Source organism: Acartia tonsa, chromosome 1 (genome assembly GCF_053477335.1).
Source record: "Acartia tonsa isolate MP-2025a chromosome 1, ASM5347733v1, whole genome shotgun sequence".
NCBI lineage: Eukaryota > Metazoa > Arthropoda > Copepoda > Calanoida > Acartiidae > Acartia > Acartia tonsa.
The window spans coordinates 26,961,853-26,975,378 of record NC_137260.1 but is presented as its reverse complement, the minus strand read 5'-3'; the positions used below and the strand labels follow the sequence as shown (position 1 = coordinate 26,975,378).

Genomic DNA, 13,526 nt, shown 5'->3' with positions numbered 1-13,526 from the left:
AATAATTTAGAAAAATAACGAAAAGACAATTTCTTATTAATAATCCATTGCAGCTTTTAACATATAAAAACAAAGATCGCAAAGATTTATTTGTAAGATTTGGACAACTGCACAATATTCTGTTTACTTGACGAAGCCCAAAATACATAACTTTTGCACCACGTCGTCTTCCTGTGACGTCATATTCTTCATCTATTTTTTAGGGATTTTCTTTTCCACTTCTCCTCTCATCTTTCTCATTTTATTACAGGAAGACGACGTGGTGCAAAAGTTATGTATTTTGGGCTTCGTCTGTTTACTTCTCTAGTTAGGTTTAGTTTGCTTTATCTAGACCGGTTAATTTGTTCGTTTTCAGAAAGCTTAGTTTTAATAATAGAAAAGTTTTAATAATCTCACGGCTAGGAGCGCAATTACTAGTATTTGATACACTAAAAATAATTTGTGAACGTAAAAGATTAAAGTGCAAAATAAAAAATGACGTCATACAACACAAATGACCAATAATAAGTCAGTACATATTTTTGCAATGTAAACTTCCCTTACGTTGGTAATTTGAATTGTATGACGTCATTTTTATTAGGCACCGTAAGTTGCTGCTTTCGTTAACATTTTTTGAAATAAATATTTGCGTTTAAGAAGATAAAGGAAGGGCAAGGTAATCAGCTAATGGTCATAAATATTTCCAGACAAATACATTTCTACATGCAACCCTCACGAGAACAAATATATCAGGGGAGGGGGGGGGGGGGAATATGGTATCTCAAGAAAAATGTTTTGCCTTGAAAAATTCCCCTAATATTAGTTATGATAGTTATAAGAATTAAAGCATCATGTAGATTAATAATAGAAAATAATACATTTTGTTTCTATGATAATCATTACTAAAAATAGGATAGTTTTTAGTCAAAATAGTTTTTCATTTTCATGTTTCTGTTACTATTAATTATTGTAAGGCTTCCAAATTAGAAAAATTATTTTCAAACTTGCCCATCTTTCTTACTATATCTTATTTAATGAAATTCAATACTATAAATAAATAAAAATACTAAATCAATTATATATTGTATAACTTTTTTTGGTACAAATTGAGCATTTAATGGCGGAATAATTTAAAATTTTAAAACATTAAGAAATTTCAACAATTTTATAATATTAACTGAAAAGGGAATATTTTGTAGATTATAACTTTGTGTACAATATTTTTAAATTAAAATGTTAGATATATTCTTAAACCTAATACTGATTATAAAGGTAGGGATGGTAGTATGCATTACTATTTACAAGTTTTTGTTTTTAAGTTCAATTTAAAAAAAAATTAAACAGCGTATAGTGTCCAATAAAAAATGACGCTATACAATACAAATAACCAATGATACATTGTAATTGACCAATGGTAAATTGTATGCTGGCCTATTATTGGTCATTTGTATTTTATTACGTCATTTTTTAATGAACACTATGCACTGTTTCAAAAAAACGTTAAATATATTAGTATACTGTTTTGTTTTGATTGTATTGTTTGTTTTTAGATTATAAATATTTTACTGAAATTAAAATTTTATTTTGATTATAAAGAATATTAGGTATCATTATTTATTTTCCTTTTTTTATTTAGTCGTTCCAATAACTAAACTATGGCGTCTGTAAATTCATCATAAATGTAAATTTTATTGTTCTTTGCATTGAAATCATTTTATTTTTTTCCATGGTTGTTGCTCGATTATTACTGATTCATTCAAGAAAGCTGTGTCCACGTCTCTTTTTAGCTTCTCCTGAAAATAATAAATACATACATTTTGAGTCTTTTAATAATCTTAGTAAAAAATCCCCCTCCCGCAAACCCACCAAAATATGTTTTTGCAGACCTTAATTTAACCTAAATTAATTGAAAATAAGCAAAAATTTACAAGTATCAGTTTCTAAATTCTAGGTGTCGTAAATTGTTTTATTGTTCATGTTTCAACTCCCTTTATCACGCTGTTAAAAAAAGTGGCCAAAACTTGCAAAATGTTTTACATCTTGTCTATCAAATGTTTTACTGTAGTCAAACTAACAATAATTTCACTATTAAATCTATCTTTTAAGATATAGTTTTTAGAAGTGTTCATGTAACATCGACAAAGCTTTTAATGAACCATGTAATATTTGTAGTGAATTTTGATGTTAATATTGAAATAAAAAGGCATACATAAAGTTTTTAAAAAAAGGGTTCGAATTTTTGTGTGATCTATTTGTTCTTGTCCCTGAGAATTGAAACACCCAAAAGATTAATTCTTTTTATGAATGACATTTTGTTTTTCGCTTATTTGCAACTCATTACTAAACAATTGCCCATGAAATCTGTTTGACCTAAACAGATTTAAATTTAATAGATTATTTAGCTAATGGTCCAAACATTCAAAATAATTTAATGGGATGCATGTAAGGGAAAAAACAGATTTTTACAGAACAAATAATTTTATCAAAAGTTTAAAAATAAAAATTTAATTAAAAAATTGTTTGCAAGAATTTCCAGTGAAAGTTAGAAATAAAACAAATTAAAGAGTTACTTTTTGGAAAACATAAAAAATTGTTGCTCTGTTTTCTTGCAATAGTGCTATGGATAAAGAAAAATTAAGTAAAATTTTATCATATTTAAAAGTTTAAAATGATCTGGTAGTGTTACAGCCAAAGTAAAAGTATTTATGAGGTGAATTGATTAACCTTTTACTTCTTGATTATTCCTTATTTATGAATATAATAGATTAACAGACTAACAGCATAGTTGTAGTGAAATTATTTTTCCATGGTCTCATCCCTATCCTTGCATAAATAATTGACAGGCTGACAATAATGTAAAAACAACAGGCTTCTTTAAATGCAAGGAGAAAGGGATAATCTTAGATTAATGAGTGTTTATTCCCAAATAACAAAAGTTTGGTTTGTAGATTAATAATTGGTGGGAATATTGGACGGATGAATTTTTTTATCTAACCTATCCTCACATCCCTGGCAAAACACAACTCATTTCAAACTCTTAGCTGTGAAAGTTAGTTAGAATTTTTCACATATCACTTCATTTGAATAATTCAACTTTAAGCATATAATGGAGTACATACAAACGTATAAATCGTAGATAACAGAACATCAGGAAAGAAAATGCCACTTAAATAAAACTATAATTTCTGTTGGTTAAAACAACAATTTTTGATATTTCATTAAAATCTTCATTTTCATTTTATCTGTTCGCTATCCTTCTTTTAGCGTGGTATACTTTAAGGGAAAAAATAGATTCTCTCATAATGCTAACTTTCTTTAAATCTTTAAAGACAGTGGAATTAAATAAAATATACCTTTTTATATTTTATATTTTGTATCCAAAATAAAATGATGCTTGTTCAAACAATTTCCAGATGCAGAAACAGATTTAAAAATCAATATTTTCAACATTTGCACTTTCTGCTTTACACGTATTTGCAAAAAGAAACATAAAGTTTTCAAAAACTTTATTGGCCTGAAAATCGGTTGTTTAAGTTGAATAAGTTACAGCCTTTGCCCCTGTTTTACATACACAAATAAAATTTGGCATACATACATAACTTTGCTCAAAATATGTGTGTTTTTTTTTCTATGCAAAATTCATATTGTTTTATATTTAAAATATTTGATATTTAGTCAGCAAATTTGTCTGACATTTTATTCAATATTTTCAGTTTGTTGTCTACATATTAATTTTAGAATTGCATAACACAATAAGATTGTGTTGCAAGAAATGATAGGAACATTAGGAAATAGGTATTTATCTTTAATTGCTACTGAGAAAATCACTCTTACCCCTACATTTATAACGGAAACATATAAAAAATGACGCCATACTGGCCTATCATTGGTCAATTAAAATGTATACTGGCCTTCCATTGATAATTTAGTCAGTCTGTGTATTGGCCTATCATTGGTCATTTGTATTGTATGACGTCTTTTTTTATATGCACTTTAAACAACTTCTAAATTCGATTGACAGTTTAGCAAATTTGTAGAGAAGACACAGATCAGTGAAAAGATGCATAGGCATGCCTTAATCATAGAAAATTTTTTAATAATATTATGACCAAATGCAGTGCTAATTACAAAACTACATTACCAACTTATGACAATATTTATGGCACATAATGGATTTTTTATTACTTTTACACATAAAGCCACTTTCTGGTTAATCACTTCTATGTATAATAATGTGTTTATGTTATTAGAAGCATATTCACATTATTGAAAAGTTATTTATCTTCATTATTTGGACATCTATTATCAGAAATAATATTTTTAGGGATAAAAAGGAAATCATTTATGTTTGTATTTGACTATTTTGTAAGAAACTTTAAATTATTTTGAATGTCTAAATAATATATTTAGTATAAATAAAGCATACATATCTACATGACGTACACTGGGTTACGTTGTAGAGTAGTTTTGCTATAAATAAAGACATATAATATAATAACTGCAATGTTTACCAAACATTAACTGCTTTTGCCCTAATAGTTTGCTTACATATTAGTTTGTTGTGTACCATAGCTCAACAATATAATTATAATTATAGTCAAACTCGTATAGTCAATATACAACATTATATAGATTCAGGGAGAGTACAATAGAGGAAAATACCATTTTTACACGAAGCACTGGAAAGATTAGCATTAACATTATAAGATTTTTTCATTGGAGGATTTTTTTCTTATTGTTTTTCAATTTAATGATTTTTTCTCTTAATGTTTTTGAAAACATGAAAAAAACGTTGAAAATATGAAAAATACATTAAAAAAACTAATATTCATGGGAATCGCTAAATTTCTAATTCTAGTGCTTGTAGAACCCTTCGATTTGACATTATCAGTGATTTTTGTTAGTAGTGAAAACATTTCCTCATTGTTAGTTCATAAACAATAAACAAAACATGGATTTCAATAATGGGTGTGTCAGATATAGGTTAGATAGGTTAAAGAATAATCTAATATTTCAATTAAACATTTAATAACATCAATAACAAATTACCTTTAAATGCAACGGCAACAGTTTTTGCAGAACCGTAGCAGTACTCGAAGACGACATCAGATCCGCATGGTTAATGTGTACAGTCGCCATAGAACTGGTTCTGTCCAGAATATCATCTGCACTACCTCTGTTCTGACGGATTCTGTCCAGTATTGATCTGCTGCGGGGGTCATACACTTTGGGTTTGTTGTCTGTAGGTGGTGGAGAACAATGAACTAAAAATAGAGCATCTTTTTGTTATAAAAAGAAAATGGAATACACATATTAAACATTCTTATTGAAGCAACTTATAGTGCCTAAAAAAATGACCAATGATACATTGTAATTGACCAATAGTAAAATGTATACTGGCCTATCATTAGTCATTAGTATTGTTTGACGCCATTTTTTATTTGACATTTAGTTATACGCCATTTATAATTTGCTTCAAACTTTTTATTCATTTTAATTTTATTTATTACAAATTATTGATTTAATGAAAATGAATATACCTGATTCCTGATGTCTTTGACGGCTCCTTACAGGTGATGAGCTTCTATGAGCATGCTGTTGTTGTTGTTGCATGGCAATTGTGGTGGTCAGAAGGTTGTTGTTGTGTTGTGATGTTGAGAGAGTGTAGGAGAGTTGATGTGGGTGTTGGAGGTGTTGGCTTGGAGGTGGAGATAGTGCTAGACCTAAAATTTTACAAATATATTTCATACCAATTATTTGGAAAAAATGACATGTGAAATTATGGCTAAATAATAATTCTAAAGCCATTGGTCTATATGTTATGAATGAAATTTCGTTCCACATTATATTGTATTAAACAACTTTAGACACAGCTATAATCATGAGATTATTAGTCAAAAGGAATATTTTTTGGGTGGGTGGATGGTGTTACAGTATAACTACTTTTCATTTATAGTAAAATACTGTCGACGCCGATCTAATAGGAAGATATAGGACTGAATAAATAAACAAGAAAGAATGAAATATCCAACCTGTAGATGAAGGAGGAAGAGAGGAGACAGGCGAGGGAGGATTTGATTTGGGTGATGAACTTACATCTGACTCTTGACCACTATCATCTTGTTGCCTACAAATATAAAAATCATTTTGGGGTTATCAAATTAATACGTTCCCCAGCCATGTTTTCAGGCTTTCAAATATAAATGGATCATAAGGGACAATAAATTGACTACGCATCCATAAGTGATATAAAATTACCTATTCTGTAGATTGAAATTGTTGGTTATAAAGGTTTGGGCACAATTAGTATGGAATTAAAATTTCAATCATAGTACCAAAATGTACGAATAAGTGGTTATAAATCTTAGGGTAATAGTGTATAAATTTACAATCCAATTTCCCCTCCCTCCCTACCTAGACTTGTTGTTTTAGATTAGAGGTATTAGATTTTTTAATTGAGAAAAGTTATATATGCTTATTTTATTGTGTCTGTTGTGTTATTAGGTTTTAAAAAAACATCGATAGTATAGTATGAAAGAAACATTTCTAAATTAAGATTTTGCAAATATTTAACCCTTACTGCATTTAATTTGGGCTTTCTTATAACTGAATTATGAACTGAGTACGAAAGGTATATTATTTTATACCAACTAATGGCAAAAGTGATTTAGATTCAACTAATGAAAACAAAAGCGATGCTTCAGTGAAAAGACTGGAACCTTCTATCCCATAACTATGCATTGATGTGTTTTAAAGTCCCATAATATAAAATTAACATTTCTTATGATAAATTTTATCAGGGAGGAAGGGGACATTGGGTTAATTTTTAAACTAGTCTGCTATGTTTTATCGCTGGCTTAACAACTTTGCGGACATTCATTGAATTTGACTGGTTGGTTCTTTTAGTCGAAGGTTCAATCTTTCAACCAGTTGTTGTAATCTACAGAAGGGGTAATTTTGTGTATCATTATTGTTGATGTATATAAATTTATCCCTTTAGATCCCTTAAATTTTATACATTTTATTTTCAAAATCTATGCATTAAGTTCAATAGACTCCATTACGCAAAACTAGTAAAGAATCAGAAATCTACAGCATGACCCTCGAAAAAGTATTTTTAAGCATCTGCAGCCTATATTTCTCAATAAAATATTAAAAGATTCATATGTACTTGTTCTCTATAATTTTCTACATCAAAGGATATCAAAATATTTTTTTTTACATCAATTAACAGCCGAGATTTTTAAAGCCAAAGTTTGGAAAAAGTGCTTGAGAAACTGGATATTGCTAAATATTTCTTAGTTTTTTATTAGTATATTACTTTTTATCAACCAGTTAAAAAACAAATAAGAAAGAAGAGCAAGTTTACAATTGATACATTTTTTATTGCATTAAAAAACGTTACTTTTACATATAAAAAACTACTTTTCAAATTTTACTGAATACATTTTTTTTATAACCATTTTCCCTCAAATCTTATAATATCTCCCACTTATTAATATGACCTTAAATAAACCCCTCCCCAATTTATGCTTATTACCGGAAGTATTAGCGCCACCTTTACCAATAAATTCACGCCCACTCATCAAATTAATCTAAGACACATAAAAATCATTTAAATTGTTAAATGTTTAATAAAAGTTTGTAGCTGTAACTTTTTGGTTTTTTAACTTATTTTGATAAAATAAAAAGTGTTTGATTTCAGTTTATGTAAACTTTCAATTTGCTACTATTTTTTATAGGATTTCTTTCTGTAAGGGTGTTTTTGCAATTTACACTAATCTAAACATGCCTTTTAGAGCAAGTGAAAAAAGTGCTTTCAGCATGAAATAAATTTCTTGGAAACATCTATATATAAGTTTTATGAAAAGTATTGAAATTATGAGGAAAACACGTCATTTAACTTTGAAAAAACATTTTTCTTGAAAAGTTACTTTTTCCTCAGTCATTTTTTCAAAACTTTGGCTCTAAAAATCTCAGCTGTTAATTGATGTAAAAAAATATTTTTATATCTACTTATGTGGAAATCTACAGAGAACAAGGACATATACATTTTTTGATAATTCATTGAGAAATATGGGCTGCAGATGCTTAAAAATACTTTTTCGAGGGTCATGCTGTATAAAATACAGAAAGGATAAAAGGGTTAGGTAGGTCAGAATAAAACAAGGATATGTTAGTTCCAACCACTAAAACACAATGAGTAATAATTTGTTTAAATTTTACGAGGTAAGAAATTGAGAATTTTGAAATTATATTTTAGTAAATTAATTATTGTTGTTTTATAAAAAGCCATCTATGGAAGGAAGGTTTTCGCTAACCGCTGAACCGACATGGTTCTCTTTTACAGAAACTCATAGGTCCTGGTAAGGTTATAACTATTTTTGGGAAGGCCTTACAAAAGACTAATATAGGACATTGTTCTAGTGGCGTAGCCAATATTCATATAAAAAAAAATAAATGAGAGTGAAAGTGATTTGGGAATTTGTTTATCAGGATAAATGGGAGACAGAAAAAAGATTAGGAATAGATAATGATTGTAAAGTAATTGTCAGTGAGTTAGGAATAAATAAATAACCATAAAATTGTAGCAGCTTATAGTATCTAACAAAAAATTAAAAATTGTATGTAAAATCAATTTGAATATTTGAGTTTTTTGTGGTTCTTTAGAGCTTTTTAAAGAGCCTATTTGGACTACTGATATTTATCTTAAATTGATGATATTAAGATTAAAACCCAGGAAAAAAGTGCATCATTTTTATTCAAGAAATCTACTTTAAGTCAAGCATTATGCCATATTTATCAAACAATAAATTTTATTAATTTAAAACTTATTAAAGCAAAGCTAAAAAAACACTTCACTACAACTTACCTTTATTAGATCAAAAGAGATTAAGTAAATTGCTGGATTTTTTTGTATTTTGTATTTGTGTATCCCCAAAAAGTAATCTCTTGATCCCTGACAAGGACAGACTAGTTTCAATGTCTTAGGTCCCTCTATAGTTGAATGATAAATGATTATGACAGTGTACAACTACAGATATCTACACTAGACATATTCAATATTCTAATTTTTACTTCTACTTTTTATATTTCTCTTAAGTAAACCTTATATCTTTTCAGCAATCTTTTTTTTAAAAATATTTCATGGTCGTTTGAACTGCTTTGCTATAGTCAAAAGCAATCATTGAAAATAAATATAAATTTCATAACTTAATAACCTAAACAAAATGTATAACTTAATAAAAAACTTTATGTTCGAAAAATATTAAAAAAGGTAGTGGTGTTACCTATTATTTTACTAATATTATACCTAAAAATATTTTTTTCATAAAAGTAAAGAGACTTAAAATACTAGTTAATATACCCAAAAAAAATGCAAGAATAATGAACAGTTCTATTTACCCAAACAAGCAAAAGGGAAAGTGTTGTAATTATTAATAACAAGATTCTATTTGTAATTCTCTCCCTTTCTTATGTCTGCAGAACAATAAACTAACATTTATTACATCACTTCACTTTCATTTTGCAAGTTTAGTGTCATTTAATATTCAGTCAATGAATATCAAATTAATCATTATAATTTAACACACTATTATAATTACTATAGCTGCTTCTCTTTTATAATTTTAGGAGGGTTGGGTGGGGTTGTACACAATTAGCTTTAAACCATCCTAACACATTTGTAAAGTACAGCCATTTTCGATGTCTTTAGCTTCACATAAAATGTAGAGTATTATTATGGCAGATAGAACCTAGTAATAGTGTCTAACTTTTTATCTTATGACGTAACAAAAATCGAAGGAGGAGAGGGGAGGTGGGAAAGGAAACCACTAAAAAAGAGATGGATTTTTGTTACGTCACAAAGATAAAAAGTTAGACACTATTACTAGGTTCTGGCAGATATGATTTTTGAGACAAAATATATTGTTTTGTTAATTGTTTTTTTTTCTTGAGAGAGGGCATTTAAAGCACCTAAAAACAACTTTCCATTTTATAAAAACCCATTACCAAATTTTATTGCGTTGTAGGGGTAATCATTAGGGGATGAAGGGGCTCAGCCTTCCTTTTACCACCCACCTTGTACTCCGTATCCGCAATCAAAATTTGAAAATTTAAAGTTAAGTTAATTCTTACGAGCAATTTACTCTGTATAATAGAAAAGCTAATTTTACCTGTCCTGGTCATTTGGTGGATCCTGCGCCTGCTGTTTCTTCAAAATTTGAATTTCTTTCATTTGTCTCTGTCTGATTTCATCATTGCCGTCAGGTATTAAGTATTTCCTGACCTCTGCGAGAGCCATGGCTATCCTGGCGTAGGCTTCTGCTGGTGAAGCAAATGCGGTCACCTAAAATTAAGATTTTATTTTTGCTATTCTTATAATCTAAGGTAATCAGCGTTGGTTACTTTCTATCTATGTATATATAAATTTTTATTTTAGTTTTAAATAGAAAAGGCACAAAAAATTCTCTTGAGAGGGTGTTAGTTATAAACCTTCCCTGGACTTATGATTGTAAAGGAGAACCATATCGGATCATCTGTTAGCGAGATCCTAGGGTACAAAAAAATAGAAACACACAGAAATCCAGTTACTTTTATATAAGGACATACTTAACAACTTATGCCTTTAAGTCCATGAGTATGCTTTTATGAGTTTAAAGATTTCTTACAATAAAATGGTTTTATCCTTTTATGAAAGTAACAGGATGTAAGAAAGTTTACCTCAACATGTAAATCTTCTTGAAGATGGTGATGTTTGGCATCTCCGGATTTTCTTAATTCTTCCTCCTTAATTATAATTTCACAATAATATACTGCATACTTGTACAGTACTCTGTCCCGTTTTAGAAAAATTTTGTTAAAATTTTTGCCCCCAGCCATAATATGGTTTATTTATGTAAAATAATGATCCATGCAAAATAATTTTTCTGTAATGCAAAAATTGCGATGGTACAAGCACTGCAAAATTTTTAAAATTTGCAAAAAGACCTGTTTTTAAAGCTCTTTGTAAAAATCTTTAAAATTGAGATGGTACAAGAGCTTTAAAAACAGGTCTTTTTTTGCAAATTTTAAAAACTTTGCAGTGCTTGTACCATCGCAATTTTTGCATTACAGAAAAAATATTTTGCATGGGTCAATATTTTGCATAAATCAACTATATTATGGCTGGGGGCAAAAATTTTAACAAAATTTTTCAAATCCTGGACAGGCTATTGTACAGACATTTGACCACATATACATAAAGTATAAAGTTGTGGGATTAGATTAGGGCCTCGAATAGAGGGTGAAACCTAGAATATATTTTTACTTTTGTTGCCAATTTCTGTAAAATAATGAAACATATCATTTTCTTTACTAAGGAAGCGGATTTGAAATATGTTTATTTTGATAAAAGTACATTTTGTATTTACTAACGAGCAAAAATAATCAATAAACCAACTTAATTAAAAGTTAAAATTGATAAAGAAAACAAAAAAAGTTTTGTTTATACTGCAATGATTCGCCAATAAATTTGCATTTAATGATTTTTTTGCATTTCTGACTAGAATGCGCAATTCAAGTGTCATATGAAAGGGAGAAATTTAAAAATAATATTTTACTGTCGTACTGTTAAGATCTTTGCCTGTAAAAGTCAGGTATTAAAGCTGGGAAATAATTTTCAGTTAATATTTTGAATGTTGTTTTTGTAGCCTAATCTGATGCAAATTTCCTTTCTCTTTTACATTTATCTGTTAAGGTTGTAAAATTCATATCATATAAAAAGATTTAAGGATTGTCTATTCTTTATTTTTTAAATATTCCATCAAACTATGTATATATAATTCAAACAATATCTATACTTAAATCAATAGATATAAAGAGAAAATAAGATGTCGTGCACTTTAAAATGTCAAAAATAAAAAGTTTGTAAAACAACAACAGAATTTTTTACACTAAAAGTTTATCATGAATAAACTGCAACATTCCTTTTTCTACAGTGTGTACCATAATAACCCTCACTCCAACATTCCTTTTTCTACAGTGTGTACCATAATAACCCTCACTCCAACATTCCTTTTTCTACAGTGTGTACCATAATAACCCTCACTCCAACATTCTTTTTTCTACAGTGTGTACCATAATAACCCTCACTCCAACATCCTTTTTTCTACAGTGTGTACCATAATAACCCTCACTCCAACATTCCTTTTTCTACAGTGTGTACCATAATAACCCTCACTCCAACATTCCTTTTTCTACAGTGTGTACCATAATAACCCTCACTCCAACATTCCTTTTTCTACAGTGTGTACCATAATAACCCTCACTCCAACATTTTAGTTTTTCCTTTACAATGCCTAATAATTCAGAAGATATATAAAGGATAAATATTTTGCTTTTTTTAAAAATTAAAAATTTTTGTAGGTAGGAAGTAAGGAGATCAACCACTTATGAATTAAAAGATTTACAAAACAAACTTTTGACAATGGCGCACAATATTTTCTTATTATAGGTCAAATTTGATAGTACTTTCTTTAAAATAAGTGAATAAGATCAGGGTTGGTAACTATTATAGGCATCGCGTAATCCAAGTAGGAAGGAAACTTCACAATTAATATTTATAGCTTCCTTAAAACAGGTTTTATGAGGCACAATTAAACTATTAAAAAATATTTTTTCATCCAAAAATATAATCTTTTTTATTTAGCAAAAAACATGCAATACACATAGATAAATGGCGGAAATGTTGTTTTCTAGTAAGTAAAAAAAAGAAAAGATGTTATTTTAATACCAAATACCAAAACAAAAATTTATAAAAATAAAAATCTTAAATTTAAAAGAAGTAAAAAATGATATATATCTAATACCTGGTTTAATAAGCCAGCTTTTTTATATTAATTATTCAACTTTTAGAAGAGATTAGAATTTTAAACTGTTTTAATATATATACTTAAGGTTTAAATTGTCTTTTATTAATCTCTCTACATTAATCAAGAAAAAAGTTTGATTAAAAAGATTCCTCCAAAATGATTCAGACTGCAAACTTTTAAGCACCAAAGACTTAAAAGTTATTAGTATATTTAATTTATAGTGTACAAAACAACATCTTTTTAAATTTATAACTATGGTTTAGGGATAATTAAAATTCAGATTTATTACATGTTGTTTATTTCTGATGGATCCCTTGCCCAAAATTGCCATCTTTGTCATTGTGTCATCCTGATTTCAATACTTATATCAATTTCAATATTTTTAATAAATTTTATATGCTTTATACGGATAATTATTTCTTCTTTTAATTCTAATTAGATCAGAAAAATTAAATCAGCATTTAATCTTCATTTTCACTTAACCAATTCTTATTAATTTTTGGTAACAAAAAAAACTTTCAAATGTGTTTAGAAATATAGAATAATGTTAACACAAAAAGTTAGAGGTTATAACCAGGGATTTAGGGACAGGTTTTGCGTCAAATATTAAACAATAAATTATGTCTTATAAGGAATGTACCATTTTTTTTCTCAAATACTGAGATTCTATAAAACTTTTAAAACTTCCATACTGGC

The 13,526-nt window shown here is 28.1% G+C and overlaps 1 protein-coding gene across 2 annotated transcripts; it reads right to left on the bottom strand.

The window, feature by feature from the left end:
* Positions 1–1,592: 1,592 nt before the first annotated feature.
* LOC145316258 (uncharacterized) lies at positions 1,593–13,177 on the bottom strand. Of its 2 annotated transcripts, none has more exons than XM_080156682.1 (7): positions 13,120–13,177; positions 10,702–10,767; positions 10,155–10,327; positions 6,012–6,106; positions 5,520–5,702; positions 5,029–5,243; positions 1,593–1,772 (listed from the first exon to the last, which is right to left on the bottom strand). In XM_080156682.1, the coding sequence occupies exons 1-7, from the start codon at positions 13,168–13,170 to the stop codon at positions 1,689–1,691; spliced, it is 867 nt and encodes a 288-aa protein (XP_080012808.1). In that variant the 5' UTR covers positions 13,171–13,177; the 3' UTR covers positions 1,593–1,688. The 2 variants fall into 2 exon arrangements, with proteins under 2 accessions (XP_080012808.1, XP_080012816.1); XM_080156690.1 differs by lacking the exon at positions 13,120–13,177 and adding an exon at positions 12,828–12,896.
* Positions 13,178–13,526: the final 349 nt, after the last annotated feature.